This window comes from Aquarana catesbeiana, linkage group LG01 (assembly GCF_042186555.1).
Source record: "Aquarana catesbeiana isolate 2022-GZ linkage group LG01, ASM4218655v1, whole genome shotgun sequence".
Lineage (NCBI taxonomy): Eukaryota > Metazoa > Chordata > Amphibia > Anura > Ranidae > Aquarana > Aquarana catesbeiana.
The window spans coordinates 867,854,275-867,878,207 of NC_133324.1; the positions used below are offsets into that span (position 1 = coordinate 867,854,275).

The window sequence follows — 23,933 nt, forward strand, 5'->3', positions numbered from 1 at the left end:
TAGAACATGTTTCCGGACCCAGAGGCAAAATGTACTGCGCTTTAGCAGAAGCATGGGCATGCCATTAATTCTTAATGGAATCTGATGCATCTGAAAATGCAGCACATTTTCGGGTGCATGAAACCGCATGGTGCAAAATCACCATACAGTTTTAGTGCAGCTGCAGTTTTGAAAAGGCGCGGGAACCTTTTTCCTGTGCTTTTTGCGATTTTACTGCACTTTTGCAGCGTTTTTGCCACGATTTGTGTTTTACATTTTTAATGCTTTTTCTTTTTTTGTAGCAAATTTGTTGTTGGGCAGATTAAACAATGAAAAAAAAACAAAAATGGCAAATGCAAATTGTGGCAAAATTATGATAAAAACGCAGTAAAAACGCACTGTTTGTCCCCACACACACACACACACACACACACACACACACACACACACACACACAAAAAAGCAAAAAAATTACCATTTAAAAAAGACCCTTTCCAAAAAATGCATTGATGTGAACGTGTTCCATAGGAACGCATGTTAAAAATAGTGTCCTGCGTTTCTGCAATAAAGCATGAAAAAGGGCATTGGTGTGAATGAAGCCTTATGCCGCGTACACAGGAGCGGACTTTTCGACCGGACTGGTCTGACGGACCGAGTCCAGCGGACAATTCGACCGTGTGTGGGCTTCATCGAACCTTCAGCGGACTTTTTCGGTTGAAAATCTGACAGACTTTAGATTTGGAACATGTTTCAAATCTTTACGTCGGAACTCCGCCGGACCCAGTTCCTATCGAAAAGTCCGCTCGTCTGTATGCTAGTCCGACGGACGAAAACCAACATTAGGGCAGCTATTGGCTACTGGCTTTGAACTTCCTTATTTTAGTCCGGTCGTACGTCATCACGTACGAATCCGTCGGACTTTTGTGTGATCGTGTGTAGGCAAGTCCGTTTGTTCGGAAAGTCCGTCGGAAGCCCGCTGAAAGTCTGTCGGATAGACCGTTGGACCAGTCCACTTGAAAAGTTTGCTCGTGTGTACGCGGCATAAGAGAATGTCCCCTTAAAGTATATGTGAACCCTCGCCTTGTACAACAACCCATTCAGTTTAAAATAGAAATGCAAAGCAAAACATTTGTGTATAGATATAAAAATACATTATGAATACCCTTCCCCCCCCTTTTTTTTTTCCCCAACCGTTCACATAAGCTCTGTTCTTGGCTGCATAAGGAGCTCAGAGAGCTGGGGGAGGAGAAAAAGCAGCACACTGGTCTTCCTAGAGAATGGCTGTGCAGGTCAAGATTGATCATTGGAGGAGAGCAGGCTGAGTTTCCAGCACAGCTAGAAAACTGACCAGGCTGTGCTCTCCTACCTAGTGTAGTCAGGTTTAAATAGGAAAGCAGATGGACTGGCAGGAACACCAGGGATTTCACACAAAGGAAGCAATACAGGCACTTTTTAGGAATATGAAATGTTGGGTTTACATATTCTTTAAGGCTGCATTCACAGACTGTTTTCAATGCATCCAATTTGCATGACATGCAAGTGTGAACACCTCTCAATGGAGCCGGTTCACACAGGTACGGGGTGGCCGCAGTGCGGATTGCAAAAGGGTCCTTGTCTGTGTGTTTTTGGGTGTGGTTCAGGTGCTAATTCAGGCAAAAATTCGGACCTGAATCGTACCTGAACCTGTGAACAGAAATGCACCAGACCACAGGCACGAACCTGCGACCGCAAATATATGAACCCAGCCTAAATGCTTCTGCATGGATTATAACATTCACATTCGATAAAAAATTCCCGCACGATTGTACATTTCTGTAAGGTTTGCTGTTATTTTCATACTATCTTTGATTTTATTTGATCTTCGACTGCAGAACTGTATGATAAAGTTTGCTGACCACGCAATGTATTAATAACGACCAGCTTATATATAAATCTTTTCTCTCCAGATGTTGGGCCATTATTGGGAGAGCGCGTGCATGAGCAGCTTGGGAAGGAAGTGCGGCCGGCTTTTGATTCTGTTCTTAACATGGCAGGAGGTACATTTCATCTTTAATCTCCCTTTACAGTTTTCTTAGGTTGTGGTATTTGTCATGCTTCTCCATCCCTCGCTCATTTCTCAATTACAAATTCCTGACGCACAATATTCTGAGCTGAGTGAATAGGGAATTGAGCTTTTATTCCTGCTGACTCTTCTAACCTGATAAAAATGAAATGAAGTCTTCACTCCCCAGTGATACAGGTAAAGACGTAACTTTGTGTAAAGCAGCGTGACTCATAGGCCATACTGTGCTGTATCAGTGAAGTTAACCCACATCATTCTTTTGTGTGTGTATAGGCGTATGTCGTTTTTAATGAGCACACCTGAAACTACAGAGATTTCCATTTATAGAATGTCATACTGAGCAAACTTTTGAAGAACCTGGCAGTCCTCTCTTTTCATCCTCTTCTGAGTAAAATAAACAGAAAAATAGTATAGGAGGTATAGGAATAAAATAGGATGGGTTAAAATAGGTCCAAACTCAAAAAGGAAGCTTTAGCATGTTAATGTAATATCAAAAGTTGTTCTCATTCTTTGCATGTAAACCGTTTTTCATAAAAAAAAATAAAAATAAAATACCTGACCCAGCCAGGCGATTCATTGTTCGGGCACTTTCCCGACATAGTTGCATAAGTATTTAGATTTAAAAAAGACACAAGTCCATCTAGTTCAACCATGAAGGTCATTGTGCAGACACTTTGGGGTTGATTTACTAAAACTGGATAGGCAAAATCTAGTGCAGCTCTGCACAGAAACCAATCAGCTTCCATGTCTTTTTTTTTTTTTCAAAACTTAAAGTGTTACTAAACCCAAAACAGTAAAATCAGTTTGTATATGCAGTAAAGCATGCTTGTTATACTCAATGTGGAACCTAAGGGGTTCGATCCTGTCTTCTCTGATCATCTCCTTCTTCCACTGACCCCAATATATTTCCTGATATTTACAGAGCCTGGGGACACGCTGCACATGCTCAGTTTGGTGTGTATTGCATGTATTGTATTTTTTCTTGGGAGAGTGCATGTGATCAGCACAGGGCCAATCAGCACTGTCCATACAGAGGGGTCAACGGTCCTACAGCCTCATAGGACAATCGTGGGAGAATGAAAACTCCTCCTACAAGCTTTAAAGTGGTTGTATACCCCCAATGCGGAAGTTGTACCTATAGGTAAGCCTATAATAAGGCTTACCTATAGGTACTGTAAATATCTCCTAATTGTGCACCCTTTAGGAGATATTCACCTTGTAGTGTGCCAATAATGTCATTGGCGCATGCGCTGTGAATAAACGCCCCCCCAAGCCATTTCTTCACTAGCAAGTGGCGTGACTGATGGCTTCCGCGCCTCTGGCCAGTCACAGAACTGGGGTCCACGGCCCTCGGAAGGAAGAGGGGCGAAGATGGATGAGGCCACCAGTGGGGACAGCGCGGGCTTCGATTACAGGTAAGTGGCACATAATGGGCTAGTATACGATGCTTACTAGCCTATTATGCTTTTACTTTGCAGGGGAAAAAAGAGGAAGTAAAACCCATCAGGATTTACTTTCTCTTTACCCAGACACTGATAGAAGTCACAAGACTGCTATATACTGCTGATGAGAAAAGGTATTTAGCAGTTTATATTTACTAAAATTATTTCATTTCCATGTTCTGTGTAATGTGGGAGACCAGATATAGTGAATGCAGGTTCCTGGGTTTAGTAACACTTTAATTAAACAAGTTGAAATTAGAAGCTGATTAGCTACTATGCACAGCTGCACCAGATTTTGCCCTCTCCAGTTTGAGTATATGAACCCCATCCTATTGTGGGTGACAGCCATCTCCCAATTTTATTTCAAAGTGTCAGTGCACCCCTGGTGAAGACTACTCTGATCCATGTTTTTCACAAAGCCACACTGGTTGTGGAGTTTATTACCCTTCTGCAAAGCAGTCCACAGTGAGCCATTGAGCAGTGTTTTTCAGGCATTTAGGAGGCGATACTGCCACCTTCTGAATGCCAATATTGTGCCGCCGCATGGTCACTGGGCATGTTTGGTAAGTGGCACCACCTGCCAAACATGGCATGCTGAGTTCAATTTGAGTCAACGTGTATGAAAATCAGTGGGCTACTATGATATTTTGTAGGTAGGCCACTTGGGGGGTGGGGGGGGGGGGGGGGCAGTAAAAAATGCATATTTACTACCTGTTTTTACTTCCCCTTTGTTGCCCATGTGAACCCAACCTAAGAGGAAACCAGTCCTGAGCAATGAGCAGCTTTTCATGTAGACGGTTGGTGGGTGAAAAAGGCTGGAGGAGATCAACAGCACAGATGCAAAAAAAAGCAGGAACACTGTTCTTTATCTCACTAAATGTTATTCATTTAGGGTTTACATCTTCTTTAGGCTGATCCTGAAACTACCATCAGACATGACATGGTAGTGTCAGTGTATTACATTCACCATGACTATCCTTCAAAAGTCCCTCCATCCATTTAGGACGCGGGGGTCAGCAACCAGTAGATCGCAGCCTGGTGATGTGGTAGATCACGGTATGAGTAATGCAAAGGGACGGCTTGTAAAGTTGCAGCTGTAGTAGGGAGCAAGACCCGCATAAGCCGATGCCTCCTCTATAGTGCTGGCTCCTGTTCAATGCGGAGTGATACCAACTACACTCCACCTCCTATCCCCGCTAGCGTTCTCCAGCAGCAGGAAAGAAGAGATCTTCAGGTCAATGTGAAGCAATACACTGGGCATAATAGTATACAGCTGCTTTCACACTGATGTGCTGCAGTTTAACCACACCGCGGGTGCAGCGCAGTGTACCTGCAGCTTTCCTGTGGGTTTTCTGTACTTAGCTATATACTTCTATTATATCTCGCAGCCTCTCTGTGCCCATAGTTTCAGCCTCTCTCTTTGTGCCCATAATCGCAGCCTCTCTGACCATAATCGCAGCCTCTCTGTGCCCATAGTTTCAGCCTCTCTCTTTGTGCCCATAATCGCAGCCTCTGTGCCCATAGTTTCAGCCTCTCTCTCTGTGCCCATGATCGCAGCCTCTCTGTGCCCATAGTTTCAGCCTCTCTCTTTGTGCCCATAATCGCAGCCTCTCTGACCATAATCGCAGCCTCTCTGTGCCCATAGTTTCAGCCTCTCTCTTTGTGCCCATAATCGCAGCCTCTGTGCCCATAGTTTCAGCCTCTCTCTCTGTGCCCATAGTTTCAGCCTCTCTCTGTGCCCATAATCACAGCCTCTCTGTGCCCATAATCGCAGCCTCTCTGTGCCCATAATCGCAGCCCCTCTGTGCCCATAATTGCAGCCCCTCTATGCCCATAATTGCAGCCCCTCTGTGCCCATAATTGCAGCCCCTCTGTGCCCATAATTGCAGCCCCTCTGTGACCACAATCGCAGCCTCTCTCTCTGTGCCCATAATTTCAGCCTCTCTCTCTGTGCCCCTAATTGCAGCCTCTCTGTGCCCCTAATTGCAGCCTCTCTGTGCCCCTAATTGCAGCCTCTCTGTGCCCCTAATTGCAGCCTCTCTGTGCCCTAATTGCAGCCTCTCTGTGCCCCTAATGGCAGCCTCTCTGTGCCCCTAATGGCAGCCTCTCTGTGCCCCTAATGGCAGCCTCTCTGTGCCCCTAATTGCAGCCTCTCTGTGACCATAATCGCAGCCTCTCTGTGACCATAATTTCAGCCTCTCTCTCTGTGCCCATAATTTCAGCCTCTCTCTCTGTGCCCATAATTTCAGCCTCTCTCTCTGTGCCCATAATTGCAGCCTCTGTGCCCATAATTGCAGCCTCTGTGCCCATAATTGCAGCCTCTGTGCCCATAATCGCAGCCTCTCTGTGACCATAATTGCAGCCTCTCTGTGACCATAATCGCAGCCTCTCTGACCATAATCACAGCCTCTCTCTCTGTGACCATAATCGCAGCCTCTCTCTGTGACCATATTTTCAGCCTCACTTTGCCTATGAATGCAGACTCACCATAGCCTGCCCTGGATGCATCACACAGCCGACATCTCCTGCAGCGCTGTGTGTCACACAGCTGGGTCTGTGTGTGTGTTCGGAGGCGTAACAAGGTCCCGCCCCCCTAGACTGGCTTGTGTGATAGGCGGAACACTGATTCAATCTGCTACCACATGAGCCAGTCTAGGGGGGCGGGTCCTTTTTACGGCGCTGCCGAACACACACACAGACCCAGCTGTGTGACACACAGCACTCCCAGCGCTGTGTGTCAAACAAGAGGAGGAGGTGGGAGGGGAGCGCTGCAGCCACAGATCAAAGCGGTCTGTAGCATGGCCTCTACTGGTCCCGCAAATGGTCCCACCCAGGGCATCCGCCTCTTCTGCCCACCCCTTGTACCGGCCCTGGCAAGAGTTATATATTCTATCATGGTTGGTGGGTGTAGCACCTGCCAAGCATGACCCATTCAAATGAATGAAGCCACTCTGCAAGTGTCCTGCAACCTTGTGCAGTACAGAAAACAAGGGGTTAAAGCAGGTAGCTCTGTGTTGCTTTCTCACCACGTGCTTTAACCCCTTGGACCCCGGAGAAGCATGCAGTTGTGGGGTGCTTGCAGAGTGGACCCAAATACTTGAATGGGTCATGTTTGGCAGGTGGTAGCACACACCAAAAGCAAAAGGGGTTTAATTCCGGCTACGGCATTTGTACACCTTTGGCTGCTGCCTCAGCAGCTAAAGGGGGTAGGGATTGGGATCAGTAAATCCGCAAATCAACCACCCCCCAACTTTATTTGTGAACAAGCCCTAAGGGTGCCGCTGCTGAATGCAATGAAGGGCTCATTCACAAGTGCAGCAGACACTGCTGCTCCTCTGACAAGCGATCTGAGTGTTTTTGACAGGTGGCGAGGAGGCGATATGTTGCTTCCTCACCACCTGATTTAAACCCATGATTGCCGTGCAATGGACACGATTCCGACATGGTAGTATGGCAAATGGAGGTTTAAACCAGGTGTGAGGAGGCAACACTGGGCAAACCTGTTCCCGGTGATCTTTGACTTCTTCCATGTTGTTCAGATAGATCTCCTCCTTTTTAAGGTTGCCTACCCCTGATTTAGGGTTTGTTCTTTCCAAAAACTCAAAGAGAACGCAAAGGCAGCTCATCGAATTCCAAAAGACCAGCAGAAGCGGGTCAAAATCAGTTCAGAAGGAGGCGTAAGCAGAATGCTCCTGAAAGCATGCAATATTTTCCCAACTACACAAGCCCTAAACTGACGTTCATATTCAACTTGTTAAAAAACTCACTCCCTGTAGTGGCTGCCATTGGTATCATTTAAAATGGACACCAAAGTGTTTGTACCACACATGCCCGGGGTGTCCTTTGGCATGTTCCCTGCATAACGCTGCAGATAATACGGCATAATAGAAGGAGAGGCAGGCCATGTAACTTTGACAAATTATGTGACTGGGCCCTCCTCTGCACAGCAGTTTTTTTTCCCATGACAGCATCATTTGACTTTGTAATGTCATGTCAATGGAGCTGAAACTGGAATGGTGGTAGAAATTTCCCTCCGTCTGTGTCTCTAAGAAACATCAACTTGCTTTGATCTAAAGTGGTTGTAAACCCTGGTGTTTTTTCACCTTAATGCATCCTATGCATTAAGGACATTGGATAGATTGATAGCAGCGCAGCCATTGGCTCCTGCTGCTGCCAATCAAATCCAATGACGCGGGTGACGGGGGCGGGGCCGAGTCCGGCATTCGTGTCTATGGACGCCGAATGCTGGACTCGGGAGCAAGCCCGCAAAGCAACCCCCCGGGAGAGCGCTTCTCCTAGGGGCTTATTTGATGCGGGGAGGAGCCATGAGAGCCGCCCGGGGACCCCAGAAATCGAGGATTGGGGCCACTCTGTTCAAAACAAGCTGCACAGTGGAGGTAAGTATGACATGTTTTTTATTTTAGATTAAAAAAAAAAAACAGCCTTTACAATCACTTTAAGTTTCCTACAAGAACTCATTACCAGTTGAATCCATGTTGATTGCAGGAGGGAACAGTGATGTTTGTGTAGCGCTACCCCCCGCAGGAGCCGCTGGTGAATGAAGGTTTCTTCTACCCTGCACAGCCAGGCACACAGCACTCTGGAGACAAAAATCCGTTCTTGCAGCTTTGTTTTTTGTATTTTATTAGGGGTGTTAAACTTGGATAGCAATCAGGGTATTATGGGATGCCCACTTGATCAAAGTAGTAGAACTCTGGTTGTCGGAGGAGCAGGTCAATCCCGCCTCGACTTTGGAGGCGGCGTTGATCGGGTCATACGCTGAGCTAAGAAATTTGATACACCGCAGTCCCAAATCTAACCCAAACATCACCCCCTCGATGAGAACTACACTTAGGGTCTGGGAGATTGTCTGGGCCAAAGTCCGGACGCCTAACGGTTGGTCCCCTCGTACTCCACAGTGGGGGGACCCGCGGTTGCCGCACTTCCGGACTGTACCGGACCCAGTGCTTTGGGCCCAATATGGCATTAAAACACTAGCCGATATAATGACCCCTCTTGGCCTGCTCTCGTTTGATGAGTTGAAGCAACAAAGGGACTTACCTAACCGATAGTTTTTTAGGTATCTCCAACTCCGGCATGCCTGTCACTCCAAGTTTCCTGTACCTCCAGTGCTGATAACCACTGGTTTAGAGCGCCTGCTGAGTGCAGCGGAGGAGACTAAGCCCTTATCAGCCTTGTACTCACACCTGGTAGGAATGGATACTTCTAAGGTTTCGCAGCTGTTCTTGGTCTGGCAGGGGGATATACCCTCGCTGGTTGATGATAACTGGGAGGAGGGCATTCAGCAGTACCTCCCCCTGGTGATATCTGCCCGCGACAGGTTCGTCCAACTTAAATTTTTACATAGAGCATATTTCTCGCCACAGCGTCTAGCTAAAATATACCTTGATAGCAACTCGCTCTGCCCTAAATGCACCTCGGCGGAGGGATCGTTTTTTCATGTTGTGTGGGCTTGTCGGCGTATACAAACCTTCTGGAGAGAGGTGGTAGCCACTGTTAGCTCCGTCAGTGGACTGAGTGTGCAGTGTGATCCTATCCCGTTGTCGCTCGGTGTAGTGGATAACTTGGCAGGTCCCAAATCTAAGAAATTATTTGTGTTTTATGCGGCCTTTTATGCTAGAAAGGTGATATTGCTCCAGTGGAAGGGACCTACCCCCTCCCCCCAACAATTCAACAATGTAAGAAGCTCATAAATAATTTCCTCCCACTATAACTAAACTGACCTATCTAGGCCGTAATTGCCCCAAAAAATTCTCCAAAATTTGGGGTCCATGGGTCCAAGAAGAACGGTTGGTCATAGATTAGGGCCAGAGTAGCAGAGTTAATGTTCCCTGCAGATGGCTGCTGATAAGTCTTTGATGCAAAGAACTGAACCGAATATATGTACGAGCATTCTTTGACATAGGTTCTGCAATGTGTAGTTGAAGATAAGATGTGGAGCCTATCCCCTCTTCTCCCCCCCCCCTCCTTCCCTCTCCCCCCACCCCCTTTTTCAATTGTAGGAGACTCTGACTGTTAGTAAAAAAAAAAACAGACAACCTATATTTTCCTTAAAATGTATTGTGAATGTGATCACTGTATATTGAATGTACATTAATTTTTTTTATTTTTTTCCCCTGTTTTTGTTGTGATATTGAAAAAATAAAAAACTTCTTGTTAAAAGTAAAAAAGTAGTAGAACTCTTAAGGGACACAACTCTATACAGTCCAGTTATATACACTTCTCCTTCTAACTCCAGCACAACTCCCAGGACCAGCTGGTACTGTATGGATTGTCTGGCAAGAGCTATCAGGCCAATAGCAAATGCCCTTTGCAGGCAGGGACCATGGGCCCCTTTGGTAGTGTAGCAAAAAGTTCTATTGCCCAGCTGTTTTCCTCCTGTGGCTACTGATCCAAGCACTGATCAGGCACTGCCAGCCCACCTGGCTGCAGCTGCCCCTTTCCCTAGCCCTCCTGGCTAAGACTCCACTGTCCTCCCAGATTGACTCTGCATCCATCCCAGACTGCTTGCACCCAATGTTTCAGGCATGCCCCTCAGTCCTCTTGACTGTAACACCCACCAGCCCACCTGGCTGTCTTCCTCCCTGAGGAGATTTGCCGGGCAGTGTTCTCCTGCTGTCCTCCACTGGCTCCCATGCCTTTGGTCAGGATACCTCTGTGTGTCATGAAGAAGGTCCCTTCCACACCCAAGCCCAGGCCCGAGGTCACCACCCCCCCCAGACTAGACAGCTATCCTCAAAGGGCCACCAACAGCCCGACTCTCCATCTTCCACCCAAACTCCACTGCCCCAGCTGGACTGACCCAGAGTATTTGAGGGGGTCTTCCCCCTTCCAACCCATCTGTTGGGGATTGGTCAGGGCCCTCAGAACACTCCAGGCAGCTCCTCCTAACCTCCACACCCATTCTTCTGGAAGTTTCCCCCAAGTTCAGAAAGTAGAGGGAGGTATCAGAGATGCTACCTGTGAGCCATCCAACCCTCCCTGAGTCACTCACCTGACCCAGATTAACAAAACACCAAGCCTGACAATTTATATACACTATCAAAACCTTTTCTAGTACACTGGTGGGTGTTATACTTGTTTTAGAACAAATTGCTCCATGTTAATATATTCTTCTTAAAATATACAGCATAAGGTCGAAATGTGAGTTCCTGAAGCAGATAGCCATATGAAAGGAAATAAGAGCGATTCTTTGTCCCTACTAGCAGAGAGCAAAAACACCGGGCTCTATGATATTAATCATTTTTATTTCAAATTTAATACTGTGCCGATAGATAAAGGAGGATCTGTAGAGACAGGCCTGTGTGATAAGACCTGATACAATTGTGCTACAGCCAGAGGGCACAAAGTGTACAGCAAAAACACTTACTTACTTGTCCTGTGGCAGCAGAATTAATTTGTAGGTGATTTATCCTTGTTTTGTGAGATTTCTTGCTGGAATGAGCTTGGAGTTAGTCATTGCTGCAGCATAATGTCAGCACACAGGAATGTCAATCTGCTCATACCTGGGGTGAAAAGGCAGACATAACAGTAAGCCTGCAGTACAGGAAGGTTTATCCATGGCTTTTGGATTCTATTACAAAACTTCCATATTGAAAAAAAATACTTATAGGACTTCTACCTAAACACACTTGTATAACCAAAAGCAAACAATTATATTTCATCCACTGCTGGCCTGACCCTATTGAAGTCTCACACCCTTTTATCTCTTTACACTCCTGTATGTTAGGATGTGTGGCAAATTTTTGCTAAAAATGCTTTAAAATACGTTTTTCTCTCAGTTTCCATCCCTCACACTGCAGTGGTCTGTGCTAACAGAGCTGATTAACAGCTACACTCCCACCCACTGGGTCTTTATTGGCCTATTAGACAGTACAGTCATATTTAGACACCCTGCACAACTCCTGTAAGGTGGAGGTAAAATTCCATTACTCCATATTTAATTCTGTGACTTCAATTGGGCTTTACATAAAACTTTAATAGGTACTTATAATTACCCCACTTTGTACATTGCTGTTAAAGTGAAACCTTAATAGCTACTATAGGTTCCCCTCTGTATACATTACCATCACTCCTTTTATTGATTTAATGAATACTCCTTTACAAGAAACTCAATAATTCTAGTTAAAATACCTTTTGGTTAGGTTATGTATTTATAAAAAAATATTTTAGAACATTGTTAGTATAATTGCCTGACATTTCTTTATATTTCCCTCCTACAATCTCCTGCATAGCAAAAATCAGAATATGAATATAATTTTCTGGACTTTGGACCCATTAGGCAATATTGCATTGCTTGGTGCTGTCAATATAGCACATTTATAATTACTTTTGACTTGAAGGAAAGGTGGTCAACACATGGAAGACCTCAGGAATGTGATAGTGATCATTCTCCAGTGCCATTGGAGCTACAAAGCTAAAACAGGAATTAGTGTGAACTTTATTTTTTTTTTAAATCAAAAAGGTGTTTATTGAACAAATTTCCATACATAGCTTCCATTGTACATACATCGTGCAACAACATACCATTATTTACTATTACATTCCAATCATCCTGAAATATTTCAATGCTCTATTACTTTATGGTCACTAACCATCAATAAAACCTCATGGGCCCCCCCCGAGACATTGCAATAGTCTTGACATTACCAGCTCCCTAGGACTCAATCCAGGGGTGTCTAACCATGGTGCCCAGATCCTCTCGAATCTATTGGAGCTGCCTCTGTGTTGGTAAATGTGCTTTTCCATAATCAAAGTGTTGCCCATATGAGTAATCCATGATTTCACTGAAGGTGGAGAGGTCGATTTCCAGCCAAGCAGTATAAGCCTGCGTGCCTGGAACAGTGCCCTAGTGAGTGCTATTCTAGTCATCTCTTCCGGGACCGTATCCTCTAGGACTCCTAGGATGCAATGAATTGGGTCAAGGGGAATGGTGGTCTGGAACACTCGGTTGAGTGTTTCCATGACCTCACTCCAATACCTATGGAGCTTCGGACATCTCCACAGTAGGTGGATGAGGTCCCCCTGGTGCCGCTCGCATCTGCCACATAAAGGATCAGTCCTCCTACCCATCTTGTATAGTTTAAGTGGGGTGTAATGCACTCTAAGTATTATATATAGTTGGGATACCTTCTGGGCCACGTTGAGAGAGCATATATTAATAGACTGTAAGATTTCTTCCCATTGCTCTCCCGTAATTGGGCCTACATCTTGCTCCCATAGGGATGGTGCCCTGGTCGGGTGTGCCTTCAAGAGTTGCATCAGTAGCATTTGATAGCAGTATGAAATGAAACCTTTAGTTTCTGTGCTGGACTGTATCAGATGAAAGATAGGGGTGTTGGACAATGTCCAGGGAGTAGCACTACCTTGTGTGTCCACCGCATGTTTGAGCTGGATATATGAATAATACATGTTATTTGGGAGGTTGTATTTATTTTGTAGCTCTGAGAACGCCAGCAGCCTGCCATTGCTAAATATGTGTGATAAAAGGATAACACCAAATGAGCGCCATCTGGGGCCCTGTTGCAGCTTTGCTAGCTCTACGTATGAAAGATTCCCCCATATTGGGCTGTATTCTGTGAAGCCTGTTACCTCCTGCAGCTGTCTTCCCTTGTTCCAGACTTTCTGTATTAAAGTAAGAGTGGGCGTTAGTTTATTGGATTTGTGAAACAGTTGTGCCTCAAGGCCTAGCGGGATTGTTTCCGCTCCTGTCCCAATCAGCATTAACTGCGCCGATGAGCCAGGAGGGTCCCGGTTCATGGAGCCCACCAACTGCTGCAACTGAGCTGCTATGTAGTACAACCAAGGGTTGGGTACTGCCAGCCCTCCGCTGTCCTTAGGGTTTTGTAGCTGTTCCAGCTTAATTCTTGGTGTGCCTGAATTCCACAGCAATTTGCGGAAGAGAGTGTTAACCACCCTAAAAATCTTTAAGTGTATTACTATTGGGGAGTTGTGTAAAAAGTAAAGTAATTGCGGCATTAAAATCATTTTTATTAAGTTTGCTTTACCCGCTAGTGACATTTTGAGCCTGTTCCATGTGTTGATTTTGTCTCTAAATCTGGATAGCAAGGGGTATATGTTTAGGGGGCAGTATTCTGTTATTTTAGGTGAAATTTGTATGCCTAGGTATTTAAATGATGACGTTACTGGAACCGAGCAGGAGTCCGGTAGATTCACCTCACCCCCCTCGTCCAGCAGCATCAAAGCCGACTTAGACCAGTTAATTGTCAGGCCAGAAAAATAGCCGAACCCAGTGATGATTCTTGTCACCTCCGCTAAGGACGTTGTGGTATCCCCCAGGAAAAGCATCATGTCGTCAGCGTACAGCATAATCTTTTCGTGGAGGTCCCCATATTTAAAGCCCGTAATCTGCTGACTTGCTCTTACCATAGCCGCCAGCGGCTCGATAGCAATGGCAAAGAGTAGGGGGGACAGGGGGCATCCCTGCCTTGTGCCCCTGCCCAGAGCAAATGCATGTGACATCCTACCTGACATCCTAATAGTCGCCTTTGGGGAAGCATATAACAGTTTGACCCATGCTATAAACCGACCTCCAAACCCCAGCTTTGATAGTACCGCCCACAGGTATCTCCAACCTACACTGTCAAACGCCTTATTGGCGTCCAAGGAGAGCAGTGCCCTGCTTCCTTTATTATCTGGCTGCAGCTGCATATTTAAAAATAGGCGTCTGAGGTTGGTGGCAGTGGACTTGTGCGGCATAAATCCAGCCTGGTCGGGATGTATTATGGATTCAATGATCCGGTTGACCCTAAGCGCCAGGGCCTTAGCCAGTATTTTAACATCACTTTGCAATAGTGAAATAGGCCTGTACGAGCCCGGGTCAACCAGATCCTTACCAGGTTTCAACAATAAAATTATATTGGCTCTAGTCATGGAGGTCGGCAAACTGCCTTTTTTAAGCGAGTCATTAAACACTTCCAGTAGCTGTGGCATTATCCACTCACCATACTGGGTGAAAACCTCCATGGGGATACCGTCCTCCCCAGGAGCCTTGCACGTAGGGAAGGAACATGCCGCATGTTGTAGCTCTTCCAATGTCAGGGGTGCTTCCAGTGATTGCCTAGCCTCCTCAGATAGAGAGGGCAGATCAATCCCTGCAAGATATGCCTCTAGCTCATCATCAGTGTAATCATCCCTCGCTACATATAGATCCTTGTAGAAGGATGCTAGCTCTGATAGAACCCGATCCAGGCCATTAACCACCCTTCCACTGGCCGTGCGAATTGCTCCCACCGCTGGAGACAGCTGCTGGGACCTGGCTATTTTTGCCAGTAGGCGTCCCGTTTTTTCCCCTTCTTCATAGAATGCCTGTTTGCTAAAGAACCTTTTGCGTTCCGCGGCGGAGGATCTCAAGCGGTCCAGTGAATCCTGGGCCGAAATCCACGCCTCCCTCGCAGACTCCGTGGGGTCAGTAACATAGGCAAGCTCCAACTGGCGCACCTGATCTCCAACCTGTTCCAATAGTACCGAGGAATTTCTCTTGACCATTGCTATTTCAGCAATAAATATTCCCCTGAGGTAGGCTTTAAAGGCTTCCCAGGTTTGAATTGTATCTATTAAGTGTTTATGAGAGTTGAAAAATAATTCTATTTGACTAGAAATTCGTTCTGGGGAGTTAAATAATTTCAGCCAGAAGGCATTGAGTTTCCATGGCGCCTTAGGTAGTGAGGTAGGGGGTTGGGCACTCAGCCATACAGCCACAGGTGAATGGTCAGATACTCCCCGAGGGAAGTATTCTATCTTAGAGATATATTCTAGCAAATTAGGAGTGCCTATACTAAGGTCTATACGGGATAGGGATCCGTGAGTTTTGGAGAAGCATGAAAACTGCTTTGTATTAGGGTTACGGATGCGCCAGAAATCTGTCCAGCCCAGTTCCGTAATTAGGCGGCTGAGTGCCGTGCCCCTCCCACCTCCAGGAGAATGGACTGGGGGGTGCCTATCCAATTTTGGGTCAAGGTAGCAGTTAAGGTCTCCCATGATTAACAGTGGGACATCAGGTTTGCCCGCCAGGTACATCAACAAAAGCTGTAGCACCTCCCGTGAAAACGGGGGTGGGATATATATAAAGGCTATAATCAGTGTTAAGGTGTACACTTTACAGTAAATGAAAACATATCTACCATCATCATCCACTAGTGAGTCCAGTTCCTGGTATGCCAGAGCTTTGTGTATCAATACGCTCACCCCACGAGAGTAGGCGGTGTGAGTGGAGTGATAAGATTTGCCCACCCAGGCATACTGCAGGCAGCCCACATTATCCCCCAGGAGATGTGTCTCCTGGAGGGCAATAATAGCCGGATGGAATTTGCGCATACCAGAGGAGATCATGACCCTTTTTAAGGGGTCATTCACTCCGCGCACATTCCATGATACTATGGGCGTGGATACCATTGCAAATATTCAAAGATACATTTAAAGGATATTCTTCTGGAAGTCAGAGCTGATCTGGTTATATGGTTACCCATGAGCATTAGAATGTGATTCATCAAAAAACATTTTTTCATTGAAAAATTGTCCCAATGGAAGCTAGGTGTTCTGGAAGGGTGGATAATCTCGCGCAACTGCGCGGCAAAACAGTGAAAAAAAACAAAACAAGAGTAGGAACAGACTGTGTTGAGGGCCCTGGGCCCTGCCACGCTGTGGCGCATACCTCCAGAACCGTCCCGAAACTGCGGGCTACGTGGTCTGTCCTGATTGTGAATGCCAACAGGGCAATACAGCATTAGCCATGTATCCCATGGCTTCAAACATCTTCTACTTTTTCTGCACAGTGACTTCCCCTGTGAGGGTCTGTGCTGCAAGTGGAAATAACTGGTTGAAAAAAATATAACAATATTTCCAGTGGTAGTCACTCGCTGCGTAAGCAATTGGTAAAGTTCCTCTTCTGAATGAAAAACATGAACAGGAAAATGGACGCCCTGCTTTTTCTCGTATTTCTTCTGTCTTCTCTGGTTTAACCGGCTCCTTCTTCTCGACCCTGGTGGCGTATAGCTTGCTCGTTCTGGTCTAACCAGGATGTTGCATCTTGCGCATTTTCAAAAAAGTGGTTCTGTCCGTTTGCCGCTACTCTCAACTTAGCCGGGAACATCATTGCGTAGGATAGCTGCAGCCTAGTGTGAACTTTATAAATGAAAATCTATACTCCATTAGGCTGATTTTTGCTCACCTTGTTATTAAGAATTATAGGACCCTTTAAATATTCACCTTTTACCCAGGATTCTCTTCTGCTTCATCCATACTTTCAGACCTGGCTGCTGCTGGGGTGAGGATCCGAGTAAGGATCTGCAAGCAGTTAAACCCTTTTTTTTTTTTTAACAAAGACCTTAAAGTGTTTGTTAACCCCCCCCCCAAAAAAAAAATAAAGATTCTGGTCCCTTAAAGCAGATTAAACAGCACAATGCTTGTGCTATGTAATCTGCCCCTCTCAAGAAGGTAAAAAACCTGTCTAAACCTGCAACTTCCTGTATCCACCTCTCTGTGCTGACCACGAAAATCAGGGCTGCCGAGCCCTGACCACCATGGTCAGAGTACGTCCCTCTGTCATCTGCAGCCCTGCTCTGCTCTCCTATCTCCCCCTCACCCCCTCTTCCCTACCTGTCAGCTCCATATCTGTGTCTCCCCCCCCCCCTAAAAAATTAGAAATAGTCACTCCCCTCTATTACAGATAGAGCATAGCACACTGTATAAGCCTTTTACAAAAACGAAGCATGCAGATATCTTTTTAGAGCGATCTTCAGGCCAGTCATTTGACTCTCAGCCAGTTTCCAGGGCTACTGCAGGAGGGGCTGAGCAGCCATGTGATCTTCCCAGCTGACGTCAGAGGAAGATCTTGACCCCTCCTGCAGAAGCCATATATGGGATGTATACAGCGGCCGCGAGTCACATGACTGGCCTGAAGATGGTTCTAAAACAGTATTTACAATCCTCGTTTTTATAAAAGACTAATGCAGTGTGCTATGCATAGCTCTCATAGAGTAGCTTGCAGTGCTTTACATATTTGACTTAACAAACACTTTACTACAGGGATATAAAACTCAATTTCATTGTGGGCCACATTAGCATTATAGCTCCCCTCAAATGGCCCGTCATATCTGTAAGGCTATATAAATTTTCTCCTGGCCTTTTTTTTCCTCCGAGAATAGGTGCAGGAACTTAACCGGGCCCCCCATTGAACAGTGAGGGTGGCCAAATTTCAGTAACAGTGGGGAATCCTAAAGTGGCAGTAAATACCAAGAGTGCATTATGTGCAGAGTCCAGGGATGTACTATGTACAGAGTGCAATTTCAGGGGTGCCCTATGCACAGAGTGCAGCGTTCTGGGGTGCGTTACATGCACAGTGCAGAATTCAGGGGTGCACTGTGTACAGAGTGCAGGGTTTAGGGGTGTGCTATGCACAGTGTGCAGGGTTCCGCCACCTCTAGCTGAAAAAGAGCCCTGGGTGCGAGGGCCACGTGAAATGGCCTGGAGTGCCTGGTTTGGCCTGCGGGTCTTGTGTTTGACACATGTGCCTTAATATATACCCTAAAAGTGAACCTGACCTTTCCTAAAAAGTCACCAAAGTAAAAACAGTACTAAAGGGATGGCAGCTTGTGTCAGTTTTTAGATCAGTCCATGTAGAGTCTCCTGTATCCTAGGCTAGGGCTTTATTCAGGACTCTGGCCTGTCTCCAAGTCAAGTCTCACTCATCCTAATGCTAAGCTAATAATGCCTTATGGTTTAATTGGCAGAACCTCAGTCGGCATTAGAAGCCCTGACGCTAGACCAGCCATTCTCAACCAGGGCTCTGTGGAACTCTAGGCTTCCTCCAGAGGTTGCCAGGGGTTCCTTGAGTTCAGGCTGATTTACCTTCCATCTGACTGTGCCTTCATAGTTCCAGGTCCATTGCCACTTGGCGGAGCTATCATCACATCAACCATATTGTTACCTTTTAGGCAGGTCAGGTACATTTAAATCCTTACTATATTTTTGGATTTGTGTTTTATATATTTGTTTACTGTTACAGTATTTATATATTGTTTACATTTTATATTCTTGGTTTATTTTCTTTTCTCTGAATTTGTAGTCAAAGTGGAAAGGGCAATTAAAGGTAAATTGTCTCTTAAAAAAGGTTATGTGGTGTACAGTAATAGTGGCATATCCCTAGTTGTGCCGTGCTTAGTCTGAGTAATCTGTTCCTTGGGCTAGCTGGTTAAAAGGAGTGTGGTGGTTTTGCTACAGTGTTTTTGTATGTAATAAAGCATAATTATTATTGTGCAAAAGGAATAAATCAGTCCTCACATGCTTTTGCTATGGTAGAGGTCTGTGGCAATGAAATAACATTCCAGAGCATGGCTACACCATATGGTTATACCTCCTCCAGAGTTTACTAGGGCTGAGCAGTGGCAAATTGACTTCCATGCCTTCTGCAGAGCAAGTTTAGTCCCTCAGATAAGTAACCACTGACACCAGTAATACTTTATCTGTATGTAAGAAGCATTCATCCCACTAGCCCCCAATAAAAGTGGCATTCATGCTACTGACTCCCAATGTAAGGTGGCCCTTCTCCTACTAACCTTCAATATTAGGGGACAGAGCACTGACCAATAACATTAAGGGGCCCTTCTTTCTCTGGCCATCAGTGTAAAGGATCACCTCTACCACTGACCTCTAATGTAAGAAAAAAAAAAGTGGGGTGCTTCTAAAAGTTTTGGTTAAGAATGGTGGTGGTAGTAAGGCAATGTAAGAAATTATTTCTTTTGTGTCAAGTCTAGGAACACCATAATTTTTTTTTTATTATATCTATGGCTTACTGTTCATGCTACTTTAATTTTTTCAGTGGGGATTCCTTGTGTCCTAAAAAAATATATTTCAAGAGTTTACTCAAGGTGAAATGTTTGACAAAAAGGTTGCTTGGTGATAAATACAAAATATAAGTTAAGAATCTGAAGTGCTGTATGACCCATTCAGAAGAGATCTTTGGAGGCCCTCAGAGAAACAGTTTATTAGACCTTATATTGTTGTAAAATAATTTCCTAACCCTTTGTCCCCATCCATCCAATCAGACATAATAATATGCAATATGCAACTGAGTAACAAAGAACACTTAGGAGAATAACATCTGTGTTCAGGTGTTTACCATGAGAAAGACACCGGACTAGGCTCTTCCAAAAAATATTGCGTCCCATCTCCAGACCAATAAAGTCCACTTGGATGTTCCATACTACTATTGGACAATGTTCTGTACATTATACAAAACTTGATTTCTTTTGATAAATGTACATAGTGTTATGTTTTATAAAAAAAACAAAATCCTCAACATGTTGAAGGTGCAAATATCCTGGCATAGGGCTGTTTTGTAGGCTTATGGTTCTGGGCAGTTTTTAGTTGGTTATGCAACATGGAATTCTACAGCTCAATGTCAGGGTATCTGTCTGTAATCCAAAACAAAATATAAACTTAGTTATTGGATGTAAAAGAATAAAAATAGATACCTCCGTGTTCCAACCTCAATCCCATTGGAATACAGTTGAGGAATCTGAGCAGTCAAAACGTCCAAAAAGTATACATGAATTAAAATGGGCCAAATAGCCATGAATGCATGTATATACCAATTGACCAAATACAGCTACATAAACTGGCTGAGGTTTTTACCAATACGCTTTAGCTGGCTATTAAATATAGAGGTTAATATTACTGTTAAAATTGATATGTACTGTATATGTAAAATATTGTGTGTTTGTTAAATAAGTCAGTCTCTTTTCATTATTATGAACTTTGCAAACATTGGGTCACATTTTAGTAGGCTTCCAAGCATAACTCTAGACATGGTTTTAATGGGGCCTGTTAAAAATGTTTTGCACTATGTGGGGGAAAGTGGGGTCCTTCATGCTGCATTTTAGGTTCATTGATTTGTATTTTGTCATGTTGAAACAGTAGTTGCTAATGCCATAACTCCTATATTATACAGCTGTCACTAGTAATCCTCAGACCGGTCACATTGCAAGCTAAACTAGGAAGTTTATGACTCATAAAGTAGGATAGCTGGCACAGGGTAATGCCTAACCACATCCATCTGTATGGTTGATCTTAACAGTCTACAAAATCCATGGGATGTTCCACATCCCACAATGCATTGCTTCAGGCCCAGCCACTAATAGTATGCCTATCTCTAAACGATATTATTTTTCATAAAGTCAGTATTTTGTGTAGGAACCTTGAGGAGCTCTGGTGGCACTTTGAGAACTCTTACTGTAACCAAGATTATGATATGGCTGCAGGAGCAATGTTAGTTTACATGTTTCACATTAGGGCTACAGAAACTCCAGTATTCTGTTTATCTGCATACATAATGTATATACATTAATGGCAGGAGTTCAGTATTACCTGAAACTGCTACAACTAATTTATCAGTAATCACTTTTCATTTCTTCATCATATGGGATGATGGAAAGGGTTCAGGACAGAAATGATTAACACAACATGCTTGTAATGCACTTCATGCACTGGACTATTAGAAAAGCACTTTTAGGGTCCCAAAATGGGGATTATTTTAGTACAGCTTAAGCAAAAGAAGCCTCAGTCTTAGGCTAAAGCAGCATATAGCACAGGGGGACTCCAATGTTAGCACAGTAATAGAAAGTATTTTGTATTTAGGAAAACTCGGCTGTGTGTTTGAACAGTTTTATTTGTCAGCATTTAGAGCAAAGAGTACCAGGCTTCGGGGCTGAATATGAATGTTATAATCAATTATTCATATTAAACAGTGTTATTAAAAACTACAGTGCTCTTACAAGGAAATGACTGACACTGCTACAAGTTTAATTATGTAGGAAGCACTTAGTCTTCTGTATTTGTCTGATGAGATTGATTCACTTTGCAAGCAATAACCACAGCATCTTAGAGCCAGCAATAAATTATACTAAAGACTCTCTTATTCCACAATGGGGTGATAAAGATGATGCATGTGACTGTCCTGAATTAAATGAAGAGGAAACGCCGATCATCGCAGTAAAGCAGAAGAGATGTGACAAAGTGTCTGCCGAGAGAATTACTCTATTATTACTGTCCTGCTTATGTTCACCATTCTTATTATACAAGGACTTCACTTCATTGCTAATAATTACATATACAGCATATAGGAAAATAGAAAAGATTATTTTCCAAAGTACTGTATCACAGAGATATGAAGCCTGCCTTTGCTGACCTTCTTCTGCAAAGTGCTGATTGCCCATCATGCCAAAATCAGTTATTATTTTTCAGTTGTTTATCTAGAACATACCACCCCTGCCCTGAACTGCTGCAGCCTTCTCCCAATATCCAGCCTAAAAAGGGTATACTCTCTGGTTAAATATACATTGTTAAATAACAGTAATTAAGAAAATAACTAATAAATATTGGGAAGTGGGTGTAGCTGATGACTGCTTTTGAGCTAATATCTTTTGGTTTGCAATTTTTTCTTAAAGTATCTGTTTAAGATTCAAATGCCAAACAATTAGCCTTGCGCGCGAAAATATGAATCGAGAGTATTACCAAATACCAGTCAGATGACAGGTACATTGAAGGATTGCTCAAATTTTATGTACTGTTAAAATATAGCTAAAGGCAGACAATTTTTTTTCATTTGGGATAGAGTAAGAGGGATTGGAACAGCAGTCGGGTTTTTTTTTGCTGTCTTTGCCCTCATTAGGTAGATTCATCCTCTCTATTTTTTCTGTTTATTGTTTTAACCAAGAGTAAATGTGAAAAAAAAGTCCCAAATATGGGCTGTCACAAAAACAGGAATAAAGGAGAAATCTTCCAATGGGGACACTAGTTCTGGTGACAACCAGGAATTACCTCACTTTGGAAGGATTTCCTTTCGCTTTCTGTTTTGGCTATGAGACAGGAAGTGAAGGGAAATCTCCCTAACGGTACACAGATGGAAGAACAAACTAACAGGGGTTATGACCCTTCTTTAAGGAGAAGTATGGGCTTTAAAAAAAAAAAAAAAATTCATGCTCACCTTTAGCTGTCCCACACTGGCTCTAAGACCAAGAACTGAGCATTCACATGAACGTTCCTAGTCTGCTCCAAATCAAGAACAATGACGGTCAGTCACTGCTCTTTGTTCTGCTTTACCAGCACTCCCTGAAGCCCCAGGCTGGGGAGGGGGCAGGTGTAGATGACTGCAGCTCTCAGCTGCATGCTGAAAGGTAAAGCCAGCTGTCAATCAGGCAGCGGGGTGGATCCTGATAATGCTGTTGGGATCCTTTTTGATCCTGGTGCAGCTCTGCCCCACCAGTTGATAGCAGGCCATAGCCTGCTATCAGCTGATTTTGAGTCATAGGAGGACAAAAGTAAGCGTACTCCTGTTTTCCTCAAGTAAAGTATAGCCAAAAAATCTTTGGCCATACTCCTCTTATACTTAATTCAAAATGGAATAAATTAAATATTAAAGGCTTTCTCTTTAGTAACTTTGACCTACAAATGTTTTCCTCTTGAGTCTTGATCTATTGAAAGGTTAACAACGAACGAGTCTGCAGCTTAAAAGGTAAGTGAAACTGCGTTGACTGCATCAACTGGCTGTAGGGAACCAATAACAGATAAGATGCAATTATTGCTGTGGTCAACCCAATCATAACTCTTTAAGAACCATCTTCTTCTAAGGTCTAACACTGACATGTCTGTTTACTTTCCCAGCAATCAAGGAGACCAAAGAAGCTTTAGAGAAGGTCAGCGTGTCAGTGGAAGTGCTGCAGGAAGTGATGAACAGGCTAAATGCAAACCTTACAGATGCCAAGATACAGCTGATCAGCACACTGAGTGACCCAGCATGTTCCACTGACATCGCTCTAATTCGTTGCAACAAAATCAAGAATTCCCTCTCACAGCTGCAAGTCAATGCAAATTTCAGCTCGGTAAGAAACATAAAGGTAATGAGAATTTGAATAGTATTACCTATCTTGTTGGTGGGACTGTCTGGAAAGTCCAGGGAAATTCAGGGTCATATTGTAATCAAGGCACTTTTATCGCATCGTTGAAGTTAGATTTATAGATGTCCAAGTTGTATTGCAATAATAAAATCCCCATTTGCTTTCCACAGTTACCAGATGTAAGCCGCTATCTGGAAAAATTAAACAATGTTCTCAAAATTGATCTCAGCATTTTGGTGCAAAAGGTAAGCCAGTGCCACATCTGGATTTTTTATTAGACTTTACTCTTTGGAATGGTATTATTCCAAAAAAGAGACAAGACAAGAGTGAAAAATAAATAATAAATAAATACATGATAAATAAATAATAAAAAAATAAATTCCCTGCTTATTTCTGCTAATGATCAACAAATTTAGTGCCTCAGTCATTGGCAGCAACGATGGTCCTCGTGTGAAAATGTCTGAAATATATACTGTCTGTGCTTCAGTCATAGAATACAATAGGTTCCTTCCTTTC

General features: G+C 44.1%; 1 protein-coding gene across 12 annotated transcripts in view; it reads left to right on the plus strand.

Annotated features, from left to right (window-relative positions):
* PROM1 (prominin 1) overlaps positions 1 to 23,933 on the plus strand; it is a 340,751-nt gene that overhangs the window by 197,535 nt on the left and 119,283 nt on the right. For 10 of the 12 annotated variants that reach the window (XR_012237091.1, XR_012237101.1, XR_012237102.1 and 7 more), the window contains 4 exons: positions 1,926 to 2,015; positions 18,590 to 18,613; positions 23,185 to 23,402; positions 23,588 to 23,662. Coding sequence is in view for 4 of the 12 variants with exons in the window: in XM_073609697.1 (XP_073465798.1) it covers positions 1,926 to 2,015; positions 18,590 to 18,613; positions 23,185 to 23,402; positions 23,588 to 23,662 (407 nt within the window). In the remaining 8 variants the exon portion in view is untranslated. The remainder of the gene's footprint in view (positions 1 to 1,925; positions 2,016 to 18,589; positions 18,614 to 23,184; positions 23,403 to 23,587; positions 23,663 to 23,933) is intronic. The other 2 variants (XR_012237095.1, XR_012237100.1) reach the window with 1 other exon arrangement.